General features: G+C 36.8%; 3 protein-coding genes across 8 annotated transcripts; 2 read left to right on the top strand and 1 right to left on the bottom strand.

Moving 5' to 3' along the window:
* The first annotated feature begins 61 nt into the window (after positions 1-61).
* On the top strand, positions 62-1,761 carry LOC139808598 (RWD domain-containing protein 1). Of its 2 annotated transcripts, none has more exons than XM_071770755.1 (4): positions 62-256; positions 643-956; positions 1,032-1,218; positions 1,314-1,761. In XM_071770755.1, the coding sequence occupies exons 1-4, from the start codon at positions 187-189 to the stop codon at positions 1,424-1,426; spliced, it is 684 nt and encodes a 227-aa protein (XP_071626856.1). In that variant the 5' UTR covers positions 62-186; the 3' UTR covers positions 1,427-1,761. The 2 variants fall into 2 exon arrangements, with proteins under 2 accessions (XP_071626856.1, XP_071626855.1); XM_071770754.1 differs by having other exon boundaries at positions 607-956.
* A 551-nt stretch (positions 1,762-2,312) lies between these two features.
* LOC139808596 (NADP-dependent malic enzyme) lies at positions 2,313-14,015 on the bottom strand. 4 transcript variants are annotated; one of them, XM_071770747.1, is made up of 12 exons: positions 13,862-14,000; positions 12,564-12,870; positions 7,815-7,983; positions 7,574-7,732; positions 7,313-7,494; positions 6,674-6,983; positions 6,363-6,545; positions 6,046-6,271; positions 5,844-5,986; positions 5,448-5,742; positions 5,233-5,377; positions 2,313-4,568 (listed from the first exon to the last, which is right to left on the bottom strand). In XM_071770747.1, the coding sequence occupies exons 3-12, from the start codon at positions 7,857-7,859 to the stop codon at positions 4,529-4,531; spliced, it is 1,728 nt and encodes a 575-aa protein (XP_071626848.1). In that variant the 5' UTR covers positions 7,860-7,983; positions 12,564-12,870; positions 13,862-14,000; the 3' UTR covers positions 2,313-4,528. The 4 variants fall into 4 exon arrangements, with proteins under 4 accessions (XP_071626848.1, XP_071626846.1, XP_071626847.1 ...); XM_071770745.1 differs by lacking the exon at positions 12,564-12,870 and having other exon boundaries at positions 13,862-14,015; XM_071770746.1 differs by lacking the exon at positions 12,564-12,870 and having other exon boundaries at positions 2,313-2,872; positions 13,862-14,015.
* A 1,088-nt stretch (positions 14,016-15,103) lies between these two features.
* On the top strand, positions 15,104-18,520 carry Orc1 (origin recognition complex subunit 1). Of its 2 annotated transcripts, none has more exons than XM_071771525.1 (6): positions 15,104-15,302; positions 15,596-16,938; positions 17,015-17,291; positions 17,446-17,711; positions 17,938-18,221; positions 18,311-18,520. In XM_071771525.1, exons 2-6 carry the CDS (start codon positions 15,674-15,676, stop codon positions 18,475-18,477), a joined length of 2,259 nt encoding a protein of 752 aa, XP_071627626.1. In that variant the 5' UTR covers positions 15,104-15,302; positions 15,596-15,673; the 3' UTR covers positions 18,478-18,520. The 2 variants fall into 2 exon arrangements, with proteins under 2 accessions (XP_071627626.1, XP_071627625.1); XM_071771524.1 differs by having other exon boundaries at positions 15,104-15,395.
* Positions 18,521-18,534: the final 14 nt, after the last annotated feature.

The raw sequence follows: 18,534 nt of genomic DNA, 5'->3' as shown, positions 1-18,534 counted from the left end.
TACGTAGGCGGTAGGAGTAACGTAGGCAGGGTAGGGTTTCTGCAATATCGACCATCGGTGACGGTGACGCGTTGTCGTCGCACGCGGCCCCCACGATTCTCGATATGATGCTTCGTTGCTCGTTAAAAGTTGCAGATCGTATATTTTAAGCCGAGCTATTAGAAATTGTAATTATTCACGTCGAGCATGGACTACAAGGATGAGCAGCGCAACGAGATCGAGGCCTTGGAGTCGATTTATTGCGGGGAATTGGAGAGTACGTATCGCGAATCCAACCTGTAACCGATGCATGTCGGAGCGAGGCGGACGAGATGCGTAGCCTAATGATAATACTGAGCTTTCGATAATGAATTACTGTTTGTCACGAGTTAGGGCCCGAGCAGAATGGCTGTTTGCAATTTTAAGACAATATTTTTATGCTTTAAATCTTCGTCTTTAGTAATACTTGTGTCTCAAGTCTTACAAACGTTGACATTTCCTTTAAAACTTGACGCAAAAGACAATATTGTGCGTTACTGAGGACAGACTCAAAGCATGAAACATTGTCCTAAAATTGTAAGTCAATCATTCTGCCCGGGCCCTAATACGTGTGTGTATGTTGTACAGTTTTAGCGACCGAGCCGTTTTACACATTTGCCATAGCGATCAAGACGGAGGAATATGAACCAGAGACTGTCAATGGTCTCGGCTGTCGATTGGAATTTACGTATACGTCCAAATATCCGGATGAGCCGCTGGTCATATCAATCTCGGAGCAGGAAAATCTCGAGGATGGCGACGACGAGAAATTGAAGGCACATCTGGCGGAACAGATGAGCGAGAATCTTGGAATGGTAATGGTCTTTACGTTGGTCAGCGCAGCTCAAGAATGGCTCAATGTACAATGGGACAGAATAAAACTGAGGAGAGAAGAGACTGCGGCGAAAAAGCAGAAAGAGGAAGAAGAGGCAGAAAGGGTAAGGGTTTTTATATTACAGATAGATCTGCATAGATGGCAATTGTAATAATATTCCTTTTGCTTTTGTATGTAGAAACGATTCGAGGGAACTCGCGTAACCGTGGAATCTTTCCTAAGCTGGAAAGAGAAGTTTGATGAAGAAATGGGCTACACAAAACGGAGAGAATTGGCAGATCGCGAGGGCAAAAAGTTAACAGGCCGAGAATTATTTATGACCGACAAGACGTTGGATCAGTCGGATCTTAAATTCTTAGACGACGGTAACTTATATTTTTTGTTTCCTGATTACTTTAAATCTGACTTTTATGTTGAAAGATACTGGATATTACATGTTATGTAATTTTAATCACGTTAGGCGATGCTGTAAAAGTAGATGAGAGTCTGTTCCAAAATCTGGATGATCTAGATTTAGATGACGACGAAGACGACCCAGACTATGATCCAAATATCTCGGATGATAGTGCCTAAACAAATTTGATTCAGTAGCCACCAAAGTGATACGTAGAACTAATTGAACAGGAATTTACTAAATTATTACTAAAGAAAAAGGAAGAATGAGTAAAGTATATATTTTAAGTACTAGAATTTCTCTTTCTAAGCTGGATACTGTATTTAGTGAAGAGTGGCAGTGATGAACGAATCGGCATGGTTGAAACAGAAAATACGATATTTCTTCAACCGATGCTTTATTGGAAGACAATTCACAAAACGGAATATTTAAGGAATGAGATAATTTTTATACTTGTGTATATATAAATTATGTTCATAAGCTTTGATTATATTAAAGAAACCTATATCTCGTATTAATATTATAGTCTTTCCCTTTTATCTTGGTATTTATCACAAAATATATATAGAAAAATGGGGTACAAGATAAATATATATCTAATACACGAAATAACGACCAGGATTTAACATTTATTCATAGTCTTTTAACGTTATAATTCGTATAGTAGCAATTCACAATTTAATGGAATCTATTTTCTGCGATGTACAATACTGTCAAGACGTTTATCCATGGCAGCATGATACACTTATCTGTACACAAATTGCACAGATTTGAGTTCCTTATTTTGTGGCAGTAATTAAAAAATGTAATCAATATTATCGATAAATACTTATTTCATATAACATAGATGCCTTTTGTCAAAGATTTATTAGATCTGTAGCAGTCTTTTACAGAATATAAGAATGCGCATCACAAAGTACAAACATATTGGTGTTATAATGTTTTGATGTATCATAACGGTTCTTCTAGTTCATTGCATGATCACTCCATCGCCAAAGACTAACGAGATTAAAACAAAATTATTTTGTCATGTTATTCGCGAATTTTTTCATTTACTAAGTTGTAACTGTAAGTTGTTACTTCGAAAATATTCACGAAGGAGGTAGTGATTTGTTTCTGATGAAGAATCGCGTATCAAATAATTATAAGAAAAAGCAGCTATTCATTAACTAACTAACGGCTTTGAAATACAAATGGATCACGTACTGTGCATGCTACATAATACAGAGTGGTATCACGCTATTAGAAATAACTTTACGATTATTTCAGGTGAATATCTTAGAAAAATAAATAATCTGTAATGTATACTGGAATACTTGACAATCCATGTCGAAGTTAGTGAATAGTGAATAGTTGTATACTATTCAAATATGATTCTGCGAAGTGTCAAACATCGCTACGTCATTGCGTTAAATACAAATACATAAATAAGTACGCATTTATTCAAGCACATTTAAACGCATAAGAATATCGACAAATTGTAATTTCTTAATACTAGAGAGTACAATATTTGTGTGATTCACACTAATAATTTATTTTCTGACTGCAAGAAGTTAAATTAAGAAGTTTGTGTCAAAGTGGTCGTCTCACATGTTTCGAGTTTAGACTCGCCAACGCGTCATAATCTGTTGGGAGAAGAACACAATTAATTATACAAAACGGTAGCTCTACGAGTTTACCTAAGCGATGTATAAATGAAAGCTATACCCTTGTAAATTATTATATGAAGATAAAAATTATTTTTATTAGAAATGCAAATAGATAATTCGTCCTTGGAAGAGATGTATTTTCAATCGCTTGGATAAACTTAATTTTGATGTGTATAAGTTCAAGATTGTTTATCAAATAATACGTTTAGTATATGTATATTCAAACTAAATTACAGATATCTTTTTGCTCATCAAACAGTTATAATTATATAAGCATATTCTATCATGTCCGTAAGATGTTAATATTGCGTACGTTATGCAGCATGCCATTCCCCTAAGCTTATGACACACATCTCTAGAGCCAGATATTAATCTAACAAATGTTGCAATATAAACACAAGATATAGTCTTTTTTATTAAAAAAAAAAAAAATTTATTTTTTTATCGTAAAATTATATCCTTGTTTTATCTATTATGTATATATTTCATCTTTAGGACAAATATTTCGGGATAATTTATAAATAATATATAATTTATTAAATAATTTTAAAGTCTTCGTAAAATGTTCAGAAACATGTTGCAAAATGGTTCAAATGTGAAAGTTATATTTATAATTTTTATTTCTAGTTCTAGTCTTGTTCATGCTATGCATTCTATTCCTAAGTTGTAATAAGACTTATAAAAATACTAAAAATTCAAAAATATGCTTTTTCTAAATAATATTTAGGACTAAATCTGTCGCTGAGATGTCAAAGAAAGCAATTCTAATTTTTGGACAACTTTCTTTGATTTAAGCGTATTTATTTAAAGTTTTAATAAAGTTTTAAAGTATTAATAAAATAATTATAAAACATAAATCTATATATAAATATAAAATATTGCAAAGTAAAAATTTTCGAGCTGAAAGCGTGTGCTTCGGTCTTCGTTGGAGTTTCGGAAAATTCATTGGAGTTTTGATTCGTCTCAGGTTGTTTTAAGGTGATCGTGATAACTTCGGGAGAGGAAGTGGAGACGGATTTAGAATATTGTCTTGGAATCGTCCGTAAATGAGAAGTCGGGAAACCTAAACATATTATTAAATATCTTATGACCAATTACATTTTTAACAGAGTTTATAACGGAAAAAATTTAATTCTAAAGTTCAATTATTATTTGGATAATTTGGAACATAACATTATCCTGACGTACATACATTTTCTTCTAACATTTAAAATGTGTAAAATAATACAATGTATTTTTACAAAATGCGATTTACAATTTTACTATGCAGCATAAAGTTTCTTTAGTTACTTTCAACTGTATTCCAGTAATAATTGCTATCTTTAATATTGATACATAAAAGGAGGACATTAGAATATTACATTGTTAGTTTATTGCAATAATAACATTGTCAACAATCGATTCATGCCGCCATGTACTGTGTTAGCGATTCATTGCAGTGATGAAAGCACTATGGCGTTAGTTATCTGATGAAACAATCTTTCTTACGATTAAAACTGTTTATGAGTCGTTTTGCTGCTTGCACATGCTGTGAATGACATTGATTATAAGTCATTATAAGTTGAAGAGACATCGATATTTTTTCATTAAAAATAATGATAGTCTCCAACTATTCCGGCCGATGGAAATCTGCTACAGATGTTTTAAATCGTGACGAATTTCTATTGTGTCTCTGAAAAAGATTTTAATTAAACTTCAGCGGTTTCCACCGAAACTTTATTGCCGAAACGAGTAAATAAAAAACGGACAACACTGTGAAGGAAATGGATACATTATATGAATATGAAGTGGGTGGTTACATCATAAAATAAAATATCTAAGCTTTGATAGTCTATCAGTAACATTAACGATTAACATAACATAACATTCTGAGAGAATAAGCCACTATTAAGAGAATAAGCATAAAATCGAGCAATTTTATTTTATCATTGCTTTTTTGCAAACTTTACGAAATAACACATTCCTAAATATTTTATAAAAAATCAGCAGCAAAATAATTTCATGCATTTTATGAAGCTTCATAATATAATCGTGGAAAAATGCAAAGAAAAAATAAAAAAGCGATGCGCAATGCATATCAAAACAAGAGATTCTTAATAAATCTTCTAAAGATTCTTGTTTGTTGCAATCAGACTTACTAACTACCTCGTTCATGCTGTCTATAAAGTGCTGCAACACTACTTATTACAACTAATTTTGATATTTATCTATCACTATCTAATTCTTCGATTCTATAGCTTATGAAAATGATAAATTTCACTTTATCGAGTGATGCGACGTATGTCGTTATGTGGTTAGGAGAATTGATCTAGAATCACAGAGTTCATCGTACTTACTTTTCCGGCAAGATACGTGGTTTGGCATAATCACCCGGCCATTCGTACAGATTTGGCAGTGGACTGTCATAGTTGGCATCGTACATCTTACTCATGATAAATTGTAGCTTGTCTTTCGGCTCCGGATATTCGCTTGCCAAACCACCTACAGATATAATGATAGATAATAATACTAGCTAGTATTTTGCACACAATTCTGAAATTATAACACCAACCTTTGGCATAAGCATAATTAGCTATTTTAATCGCGATGTCGATAGAACACTCGCGAATACTATTTAACGGCGGGTATAGACTACCCCTTTCGAGATCCTCATTTTTCACGTGATCGGCGACAGTTTGTGCCGAGATCAGGAACAAATCTTCGGTGATGTGATGCACTCCGGTCGCGATAACGCCTAAAGCAATACCGGGGAAGATGTATGCGTTATTACCCTGTCCAGGCTTATATGTTTTTCCTTTATATTTCACTTCACCGAATGGCGAACCCGAAGAGAATACACATCTGCCCTAAAAACACAGATGGGTTTAGTCTGACGAATCAATTTAATATGTCAAAAAGCAGAGTCATCGTTATCCTTATGCGATTTAAGATTGTAATATATTCATACGTCGGTATGATCATACGCTTGCTGCGCCGTACATTCAGCTTTACTGGTTGGATTACTTAAAGCGAAAATCAACGGCCTCTCGTTATTTTTTGCCATCTCCGTTAAGACTTCAGGAGTAAATGCCCCTGCCGCCGCCGAAGCGCCTATGCGAACATTTCACTTCTGTACCCAAGATCGTTTTTCTTTGAAGGAATCTGCTTACCTATCAAGACAGTAGGTTTGATTTCTTTCACAACTTCGATTAACGTCTTCATCACTTTGTGGTCCTTCGCGTACCAGATTTTGTGGCCTTCCAAATTACCCTCGGGCCGATTCTTTACGAGTAGCCCGTCAATGTCCATCATCCAAATACTATCGCGCGCCTGCTGCTGGGTGGAACCGTCAGCTTCCATCGCTTTGACACACAGATCGGCTATTCCAATAGCTGCCTATAATTAAGTAGAATAAATATTGTTGTGTTGCAATCTCAAAACAAACGCATAAATATTTAGTATCTTTGCACTACTTCGAAAAACAAACCTCTCCGGCGCCGAGGAAGACAAACTTATTATCTGACATTCTTTTCTTAGTTATTCTTTGCGACGCTAAGATTCCAGCCACCGCAACCGCCGCCGTACCTTGTATGTCATCGTTGAACGTACAGTACTTATCTCTATATTTATCTAAGAAACGGAAAGCATTGTGGTTTCCGAAGTCTTCGAACTGAAACACAAAGCGTGTAATATTATCATGTTGTACGAATCATAGAATTTCACGAGATTTAAATCAAAGACATAATAAATTATACATATTTAAAAGTGTACACACGATAGTTGCGTATGTTAGCTTACTTGAATAAGAACGTTTTGTCCGTACTTTTGCACGCAGGCAGCCATAAATTCGTCGATTAATTCGTCATACTCAGCACCTTGGCTCCTAGGCTTGTTAAGACCGATGTAGTGAGGATCGTTTCTTAGCTGCTCGTTATTAGTGCCTACATCAATAGTGATCGGGAGACATTGATGCGGTTTGATACCAGCCAGAGCTGTATAAAGCGCCAGTTTTCCAACGGGGATACCCATGCCGCATGCCCCGAGGTCACCGAGACCTAAAATTCGCTCGCCATCCGTTACACAGATAGCTCGCACCGCTTGTTCCGGCCTAAAAATACGAAATTATGGTGAATATTGAAAATAAATTAATACGCTGTACTATACATAAAGCCATTGATCTTTCTCTCTTGCTCCGCTTGTTGTAACGTGAAAACGTGCGATGCGTGTGATGCGTGGAATTCTATTTTTAGCGAACCAACGCCAAACGCGCACTTTCCGTTTAAAACACTACAGTGTCTTTTAAAAACTGTTCTTCCCTTGGAATAGCGATTGCATTTTAATCAATCGTGTGAAAAGAACGGTAAAAGACAGGTTGCAAACATAACTCTCTCGTCTTTTTTACAGATACGGCAATAATATCTCTCCTTTGATACTAACCAATTATTCAAGATCTCGTAAATATGGCCCTTATCGTATATAGTAATGAAAAGTCCGCGAGGTCTACGATATATCACGCCAAACTTTTGGCAGGCCAAACCGACGGTAGGTGTATAGACAATCGGCATCATCTGTTCGATGTTTTCGCTTAACAAGCGAAAAAATAATCTTTCGTTCCTCTCCTAGAAATTATTCCGAAGAAATTAAGGGCAGATTCTCCAAGGGCGAGTAGGCGCCGAGTAGGTACTATACTATATTTACCTGAAGTTCCACGAGATACAAGTATCGATTCAAATCCTCCGAGTATTTCATTACTGAGGCTTTGCACAGAGCCAGCTGTTCCTCTTGCGTCTTAAATCGGGGTGGCTGCAGCCCGTGTATGCCGAGGGCTATTCTTTCTTTCAGGGTGAACGCCAAGCCCTGTTATTATCAGGGAATATTCACGCTGTGAGATCGTGCGTCCGCTCTACCGAAGAAAATTCAAGGGGGGGGACAACGGTACCTTGTTCAGTCGAGGATCTCGGAGGTGCCCGATACCCTTTACCATATTTATCGGTACCACATCTCCCGAAACCTCGTGGATGTCCCTTTGCTGAACGTCCTTTACGCCGATATGCGAAGGTGGTAGCGTCCGCGTCCATGATCCTCCGCAATTTCTGCTGCTGGCCGATCTAAAAATAACCGTGGAATTTGTATCTCGCGACTTCGTCAAATTGCATTAATGTGCTTAATGCCTTGCAATAAAAAAAAAAGTACAATAAGAATATTTTATTTTAATGATAAATGACATATATGGTGATATTTTTCACGATACACAGAAAAAAAGGAGTGTTAAATCAAAACTTATATACTCGTATATACACAACAATCTATAATCTTCTTATAAAGAATTAAAATTTTTTTTCTTGGTTAAACTATATAAATTACTTCATTCAAGAAAGATTATAGATTGTTGCGTATATACGAGTATATATAAAACTTGATTTGACATTTCTTTTTTTCCGCGTAAATTCTTTGCGGTGATTTAAAGACTCATTAGCATCGTTGTTAAATCAATCATCGATTTAATCATATTAATTTTCTACTCCAACGAGACTGTGTTTCAAGACCGACAAATAATCGGCGTGCAGTTTGCGGTGTAGAAAAGTTTATATTAATTTATACAAAAAAAAAATTAGACAAATATCCAGCCCGATCGAAAGCACTTCTCTATTTACTCGTGGTATTCGGTTTCATTTATCATTGTTTTATTTTATTGTCAATAAAAACTACGGCTGATGCTTGCTGCGCGACATCAAGACAGCCGTCGACTAATTATCACAGTTAACGACTCGATGACTCATTTAGTAAAAAAGTAACTTTGTAAGCGTGGGAATCCAATAAAAAGAAACATTTTCTTTTTTTAGAGACACGATCAACGAATTTTCGTTTGTCGTGTTTTCGAATGTTTGTAAAAGGACAATGAGCAAATGACGAAATGCCGCTTGATGAGTAAATTTAATTTAGGAAATGGCAAAGGAATGTCGCGTCATCAAAAACGACAGATAAGTCGTTCTTATCACGAAACGCCTTGTGCACGCGTGGTCTCGCCAGTCTCGTTGGCGATAAAAATATTTCATATTATACGAGTTATATGGTAAATATCATGCGAATGTTTAATTCATGGGCCGTTTGACATTCAGAAGAAACACAACAAAGTTATTTCAGTATAAAAAGATACATAATGCCTTGTTGGCACGCATACGTATCCTCTTATTAACATTCATTAGCGCGAAGACAACGATTTGACGAGTCTCGATTTTGTTTAGAAATGATATCAGATGCAAAACACGTGGCGATTCGAGCCGCGTTTAATCGTAATCCCGTACGATAATTCTCTCTCTTCATTGTTCGCCGATAACAAAATCGACGACGATTGAACGTACGACTGAACTGTGGAATGAGATAGATTAGATAAGAATTCATAGAATATCAGTGCCAAGCCTTTAAACTCGCCGTACGATCAGATCGTGTGTAGGATTAGATAAAGCACAATCAATGAAGCTGCAAAGTGGAGCACGTTGTAAACTGCGCCGGGCGCCGGTTTCTTCTCTTTAAAGTGAACGGTTCCCAGAATGCGAAATCAAGCGGAATGAAACAATTCCCACTGTGAAATGATATCTTTGCTTCCTCGGAAATTTACTTCCTATAAGAAATGACAAAACCGTCGCGCTTTAAAGCCTTGAAACGCAGCAAAGCGCGGTCACGTGCGTTTCATGCCCGCGATATTATTCGACGACATGACGGTTCCCCGCCGCTTGAAGAACCAAAGCGGGCTACGCTATTATTATTTTCGTGGCATAAAGCCAATTTTGCAGAAATGACCGAGGCGCGAAATTTGCCGAGGTGGCGAGCGTACATACGCCTTTTTCTGTCAGTCGTAATTTCGGGATATGGTAATCGCGTTAGCAGGCTGCATTTAACGCCAGTGCGGCCGCTCCTCTCTCCTCTCCGCGTAGCGTTTTTTCTCACGAAACAGAGCCGCGCCGTTCTAAATTTAAATAGCTCGTATATAGTAAACGTTTGCGCTTTTAGATATGTATTTATGTGTTTTCGTCGGCGTTAAAAAGATTGTAAAAATTCATTTTTCCATATATTTGCGAACGTGGTTACATTACAATCGGATATGGAGTGAACGCGCATTGGAACTGTGCCTTTGTGAGACACACATCGTGTCGTTGTCATTGTGAACGAGTAACCGTTCCGACCTGTTAACACGTTGGCTGTCACGCTGAATTCGCTCCCGAAAATCCCGCCAGGCCACCTGCCACTGTACTCGAAACTCGAAAAATTAGTTGAATCCTAGAATATCCAAAGATCTGTATTTTATTTTCGTAATATCTTATTAGTTTTACCACATCCTGGTTAGAAATAGCCAATTATACCATTTCCGGTTGAGTAAGTAAAAATCGTCATTCGTGGTGATGTAGGTAAATATATGTTAAAAGGTTCACAGCGAAACTCGCGTAGCCCTCCCACGTGAAACAACCCTCACCGCGTTACAGTTTCTCCTCATCATCATTAAACGAGCGAAACTATACACCGCTGACCAAAAGTTTATTAATCGGAAGTGTCTATTACTATGTAGAATAAAATCAAATTTATACATTATAATTTAACATACTTTTATTATTTTATTTTATTTTTCTTATAGAATGAATAATAATATAAAATGTTTGAAGCGTCTATATAAAAAATATTTTATATATACAATATAAGAATATTAGACATTTTTTTCATCAAAGCAGCCATTCTCACATTTAATTGCCTTTTTTTTACTCATTTAAATAATCTAGCTACAAGTTCTTTTTCACTCTTCTAAAATCCACAACTCAATTTTGGGAAAAAGGTTTTATGACTGTAGTACTACATTCTTGAAATTAAACAGTGCTACGTTAACTAAATATAATTTCAGATTGAGAAAAGTATTGAGTAAGGCTTGAATCGGACTTTCAAGTAATGTTTCATTGAAACATTTATAATTTTATACGTGGTCTCGAACTTTTGGCAGGCATTGTATGTCACGCTTCGCGATATAACGCCTAGGAGTGTGAGCGCGTCGTCGCGTAGATGAATAAATTAAAAAGGAAGCTTCCTAGCTATACTTCGACAAAAAATACAAATGACAAATCAGATTGATTTACACCTATACGGAACGGAATAATCCCAGTGTCATAATTATGCAATTCTTCTCACTCGGCTCGATGGATTTTATAAATATCCGGCCGACAGGTCAGTCATCAGTGATGTAAGCAGAACAACGAGACTTCAAACATGACGTAACCGAAGTTTCTGCGACAGTTTGTGTTGAGGTGGAGAGCTGTTATTACGTATCCCGACATTTTCTATAGCCCCGATCGATCGACCGCGATACTTTTTATATTGATTATTTGACGTGCTATACGAGCACTCGCAACGCTTGTAAGTCCTAAGGAAATTCGTCCTGCCGACATTGAACTTTACCAGAATAAAGCACGTGATTTGATAACTACTATTTTAGTTGACAAGCCTGCAATTAAGGTAACAGGAGATTTTCGTGTCTGATCGCCTATCGTCAATTATTTAGCTACGTAAACCAGGTGATTTGTCGATTTTATGTCTAATATTTGATTCGCACTATATATTATACCACTTACGAAGCGAGAGGATATGCGCATAGATCGCAAAAATGTCGTACCAGGAAGAGACACTCGAACAGCTTGCCCGAATAATCGATCAAGCGCATTTCACGAGCCGCGGATGAAGCACACGTCGGGTATCGTAAATTGGATCGGGCAACGCGCGCGATGCGATACGCCGGTAGATAACATTTATCAGACGTTTGCTTTTACCGCGAACAGGACCAGGTAAGAAAGACACGTAAGACGCGTTGCAATTGCACTTATCGTTTTTCTGCTATCGATTATGTCAAAACCACACGCAGATAATTTCAACGGTACAATACATTGCACTGTTAAATTCGTAGGGTCAAACTATACACAATTTGAGTGATTTTTAACCATTTTTATAGGTCGCCACTGCTCAGTATATCGTTAATTCAACTAAACCAATAGAGTTAAAAAAATAAATTTTGACACGTGGTAGTTAAAAATAACAAAATGTTATTTAACTCATTGGTTTAAATTTAATTCTTTAATATTTAACAGTGAGCGTGTTTACAATTAACCGCGATAGATTGACGACAGCGAGAGGAAAGATTCGACGACAATGAGAATGAAAACGGTTCGACGCACGTACGAGTCTTCTCTTTAAAAGAATTATTCTAGAATTACATTCCTACTTGTACATGGTGTTGATTTTAAGCGAGGAAATTAATCGTGATAGCATTAGTCTAGCGCGGTATTTTAATAAAAAGATAAACAAGATATAATACGTCCACTTTTGCATTGATACAATTAAGCATTGTCTTAAGGTTGAAAGTGATCAACGTAATTCGTGTATACGCTTGGACTATCCTTCGTATAACGTGTAACGTATACATATTATATTTGTACAATGTATTTCTATCTTTTGCGTTTACTTTCAAAATTCGCGTTCCAGTAAAGTTCGACTGTTTGCTTGAAATACTTCGTACAGTATATACGATAGGCGATACAAATTTAAATGATCAATCAAATAATTGTGTAAATTTCGTAAAACTTTGTGGGTGTTTATATCTCTCATCCATATTGCTAAAATCAATTTGTCTAATGTATTTGTGTAACGTTTATACATATTCGTTGCTTTCGTTCAGGTTGAAAACAGAGTTTTGCTGAATCGATTCGGCTCCTCGACGTCTTATTAAAAATGAGATTTCCTGCGATTTCTTGCGCCGCGTGACTAATATCCGGGAATAAAAAGTATCGCCAGATATCTAGAGCACCAGATATCTTTTTCCTTCGTTCACCGCGCCTGAGTCCATCGCGCACGTCCCTGGAGCGGTACAGTATCCGGACAGCCGCCGTTTTTTTGCCTTGACTTTGAGTCTCGAGATTATTCATGATCCGTTACTTCCGTCAATTTCCACTTCGCGATAGAACCTACAAGACGATTATTATGTGAAATAACGTTGCTCTGCGCTCAATTTAATTCAGAAAATGCGGAAAAAAAGCGAAAAAATGCGGGATGTTGTAACAGACAAGAACCTCATCTAAATATTAACGCTTTCTCGATGTCATAACAGCGAGCGACGAAAAAACATAAAAAAAAAAAAGAAAAACAATCAGAGAAACCGAGACAATGTCGAAAAAGGGATCGTAATAAGAATCTCTGCGTTATTTTTATTTTTATTCGCAGCCAAAGCTAGCGATCGAGCCAATTTGGAGGAACCTGGAGAAACTTTAAAACAACTCGAGATTTATCTGCAAAGTCTCTTTTTCCTATCCGACAGTTCTGACACCACTGTTTAGTCGACCGTGTCAATATCCCTCGGTAACCAGTTCAAGGTGAAGATTCCCGGAGATATGGATTACATCTGTACGGTGAATTTCCACAAGAACGTGGAGGGTGTTACTTTTCGGAGCGCGACAAGCACCGCACCGGGAACCTCGTCGAATCGCGCACGGAAGCGGATCTCCGATTCTGACGGCGGTCAAGGCCACGGGCGAAGACCAGGTGAAGGCCAAGGATAGCGCTAAAGGGGAACGAGAAAATGGGCAATCGGCAGAGCGGTAGAAAAAAACACCTGAACGAAAGCACGGCAAACAGCTTCGCCACTTCGGGCAATTCTAGCTTCGCCTAGCTGGTATCGATCGTCGTCGGGGCGCGTTCCTATTTTCAGCACCGCATCGCGGCCCGTCCCGCGAGACGGTTCGCACACGGCGCGGGTCCCTTTTTCCCCGGGAAAAAGGCTCGGTGTCCTCCCTGCGCCCTGTCGAAGGGTCGGAGAGTTCGCCTCCCCCCGTCGCGTCGCGTTGCTCCCCGTGTCGTCCGCAGATTGATCGCGGTATTAACGAGCCGTAGACCCGCCGCGCCGAGGCGACGACGATCCCGAGGGTCGAGAGTAAAAAAATTTCCCTGTGGCGTACTCACAATATAGACCTCTGCAGGACGAACATCTCGCTCCTCTCCTCGTGTGCTGGTGCACGCAGCTGATCACACCTCACACCTCCCACCCGACAGGAACGGCGCGCGACTGCGCCGACTGCGCGTTCTCGGGGCCCTCGTCGGAGGTCGGAGGTGCTGCTGGCGGTCGCGTCGCGGGGGTTCGGGGTTCCGCGTTTTACCGGCGCCGGCGGCGGCGCGGCAAAAGGTGCGCAGGGTGCGCAGCAATCAGCAAATCGCGTCGCTCGAGCTCGAAGTGGATGCGAGGCTGCGAGGGATGCGAGAATGAGGATTATTACTTTTTTCCACCTTAGCGTTTTTTTTTCCACCGTTTGAAACGGCGTATTTATACGCGAGGATTTTTCGAGGAGGGAGAGGAAATCATGGGGATTCGCGAAATATCCATGCACGCGTTCTTGAATTATTCTGTTCCCCGTTCGCGGTCGATCGATCGTTCGATTAATTATGTCTTCGATCATCTCCCCCGCCTAAAAAGACTCGAGAGTCGAGCATATTGATTATTTGTAGGCCTATTATTCTTTTTTAACTGACAATGAGCTCCTCGCACGGCTCACCTTTTCTCTTTTTCTTCTCACGTTGTGGGGAAAAAGAGAAAAGATGGAGCAAGAAGTTCTCAGCTAAAAAAAACAGGCCTTTTGTATCGGCGAAAACACCCCTCATCAAATTTCTTTGATTATTCGACAGTTAAATTAAAGCTTGTGAATCGATTAATTGGTTTTCAGAGTATGGAATCATCAGCTGCATTCGATCGAAGCACAGATGCATTTAACTGTAGAAACATATTTAGAAAATACCATTTTAAAAATATATAATTGTTATTCTCGCACTGGTGAAAAAATGTGATTTTATTTATCGCATATTGAGTACTGACTCGGAAAAAAATTTGTTTATATCAAAATATATAATTATACATAAAATATATGTTTTCTTTCTGTTGTATATAATCAGCTCTGTCTGTATTAGAAAAATAATAAGAATAATTGAAAACATTGCATGCAGTGTCTTGCATTATTTTTTTTACAAAAAGTAAAGTTGCAATTACAATAATCTACATATAATCATAATCATCTTTTATATTGCATAATTATTACATTTATATGTAAGCAATTTTTTTCATTTTCTCAATAGCTTTACTTTTTATTTAGAAAGAATAATGCGAAAATAATTATCCATATATTTAATTAGTTTTTAATTTTTCTTATTATTTTTCCCACATCATATACAAATCGAGATACAAGAGAAAAACATATACAAACATATTTTATATAATAATTATACATATAACTTTATATATGCTTTTATATGAAAAATTTTTTACCTACAGTTGTAACGTTACGTGTTGCACATTTTCAACGCGCATGCGCGAAAAAAGGCGGCAATTCGCCAGCAACATCACTTCAGTCTTTAGGTTAAGTATGGTTGAATGCATAACCTTAGCGATCTCGCGAGTGTCACATGGATTGTAATTTATTGTTGCTCTCAGGCTTATATCTTAAGAACGGTAAGAGAAAAATTACAACGTGATATCTAAACAAGATAGCGGTGACAACTTTTTTCCTCTAATTGACTTTCCACCTCGATAATTACAATCTATGTTTATGGCAAACCCAGTATAAATAAATCGTCTCCTGTGAAATATATAATATGAAAATAGATTTAAAAAATTTACTTTTTTCTAACTAATGCTATTTTATTAATTAGGTTGACCGAAGTGCAAGTCCTTAAAGAAGAAAGAAACGGATATTTAATTGTTGCCGAACCGATTGCATTTCAAGTGCAATGGCTAGATTAAAGAAGTGCACGGACAGAGATATATCTGTATTACTTGAAACAAGTTCAGAGTCAAATGAATTCGAAGAACTGGACGAATCTTATGTGCCGAAGATAAGCACTGATAATTATTCTTTCGACCTGTCCGATTCTGACGAGATCTTTGACGGTAATGTGCCGAAGAAAAGCACCAATAATGATTCTTTCGATTCTGACAAGATCTTTGACAATAACAAACGTTTCTTGTTACGAAGCAATGCGTTGCAAAAGGAGCAAGTCTCTTTACGTTTAAGATTGAGACGTTCCACAGAACAAAGTATGTATAAGATAGACACCGAGTCGGAAGATGAAAAACCTAAGAGAATAACCAGAAGTACAAAACGCCATTTGAAAAATTTACAAGATGAAAATCAGATGCCGCGTAAGGGCGCGAGAAATATAAAGTTACCTAAAAGATATTCAGATTATGAATGTTATTCCTCTAAATCACAAGTGCAGAGAGATCAGGTTAATTACAATGAAAAGAACCTACTTCTTGGTTCAGTGGAGACTTTCAAAACGAGAAAACGAGAAACCAGCAAACACGCAGTCAAGAGTGATGATGATTCAGATTGCATTTGTGTTAGTTTTATTCCAAAGACACCGTCTACAAGAACAAGATCAAAACTTAATAAACAGAATCCTGCTGATTCTGCAGACGATATCAATGACAATGCTACTCCTAAAGTTAGAACCAGATCAAAATATACATCTCCCTCTGTAGATAAAGAATTAAAAAGAGACAACGTAGATAAATCACCTAGTAAGAAGATATATCTTGAAACAGATGCAATGCAAAATGTTTCACTTAATTGTACTCCTAAAAGGTCGAGAATTCAGAGGAGCAGTCGCAGAACAATTTCAACTATGCCTAATAAATGTGAATCAGTACAAAAAGATGAGAATAAGAGTAAAGCTGATAAAGTGGAAGTTACACATAAAGCTGTTAAAGGTTTGTTTATAAAAAATAGTCAAGGAAACGATGACGCTATTGAGTCACCAGTAGTACAGAATGGTTTGAGTACTCCAAAGGTTCGTGCATTGTTGAAGCAGAACGCTTTGACACCATCTATGAAAAGGAGAACTGATATGCTAGTTAAACCAGCAACGCCATTGCAAGAAATCAGAACTAGGTTGCATGTCAGTGCAGTTCCCAAGTCGTTACCTTGCAGAGAGGAAGAGTTTAATAACATTTATACATTTCTAGAAAGCAAGCTAATGGATAACAGTGGAGGGTAAGTTTATCTAGACGTTGCTTAACATATATTTGCATTTATTTTTCTGACATTATATGTATCAATATTATCGCAGAAGCATTTATATAAATGGCGTCCCAGGTACAGGAAAAACAGCTACTGTAAATGAGATTTTGAAATGTCTGAAGAGAGCTGTGGAAAAGGGTAAATTGGACTATTTTGACTTTGTTGAGATTAATGGTATGAAATTATCTGAGCCCAGGCAAGCCTACGTACAGATTCTAAAGCAATTATCTGGAAAAGTTTTAACGTGGGAACAAGCATATAATATGTTAGAAAAGAGATTTAGTAGCAATGCTAAGAGACCAATGACGTTGCTACTTGTAGATGAGGTATGTACATACACATCTTTATTCTTTGTATAATATACATTTCCATTTATTTTCTATTGTTTGTTATATCTTTTATATTGTGTTAAATAATCTTTATTTTATTTTTTCTTATTTGTTTCACTTATTTTTATTTTCTTTGTTTAAATTTTTATAGCTTGATTTATTGTGTACAAAACGACAAGATGTAATATACAATTTATTGGACTGGCCTACAAAAGCCTCTGCTCGATTAGTAGTTATTACTATTGCCAATACTATGGATCTTCCAGAGAGAGTTTTAATGGGTAGAGTCACGTCACGATTAGGTCTTACCCGAGTAACGTTTGAACCATACAATTATAAACAATTATACGAGATAGTGTTAACTAGACTTAAAAACACAGACATTTTCGAAAATGAAATTATACAATTAATTGCACGGTAAGCATTATACAGTCTCTTTATTTAAATGGTTCGTTCATATATTTTATGTATATGTATATGTTTTAATGTTATGGTTTCATAACTTTATTATTCTTAAAATATTTGGTATATTTTGACTAGCGTATTGTATGAACCTTTTGGTACTTTTAATTGTTAATTTTTATAATGAAATCGATGAAATTTGACTAACCATTTCGAAAACATTTTATATTTTGTATTTTAGTAAGGTGTCCGCAGTATCAGGCGACGCTCGTCGCGCTTTGGACATTTGTCGTCGAGTAGCAGAAATTACGGAAACACGCAACAGTACTACAGTAAACGTACAAGATGTGAATGAGGCTTTGTCGGAGATGATAATAAATCCAAAAGTTCAAGCGGTAAAACATTGTTCAAAATTTGAGCAAATATTCTTGCAAGCCGTATGTGTGGAAGCCAAACGAATTGGTGTGGAAGAAGTTTGTTTCAAAAATGTTTATAGACAATTTGATTCTTTATGTTCCTTTGATGGTTCGTATAAAAAAACTTGTCAATAATATAAGAAAGAATGCGATGTGTGTAAAAGAAACTTTATATTATTGTAACTTTTCTGTTTCCAGGTTACAAAACACCCAATATTACTCAGACGCTTGATATTTGCTCAAAGTTGGGTGACTATAGATTGTTATTATGCGAATATTCAGGTAGCGATATACATCAAAAGATTCTGTTGAATATATCAAAGGATGAGATGCATTATGCATTACAAGAAGTTGATGTTGACTAAAAATGTACAAAATTTGAATAAATGCCTACAATTATTAATTTAATTTATTACTAGTTT

The sequence above is a fragment of the Temnothorax longispinosus genome, chromosome 2 (genome assembly GCF_030848805.1).
Source record: "Temnothorax longispinosus isolate EJ_2023e chromosome 2, Tlon_JGU_v1, whole genome shotgun sequence".
Taxonomy (NCBI): Eukaryota; Metazoa; Arthropoda; class Insecta; order Hymenoptera; family Formicidae; genus Temnothorax; species Temnothorax longispinosus.
This window is presented reverse-complemented; position numbering and strand designations above follow the sequence as displayed.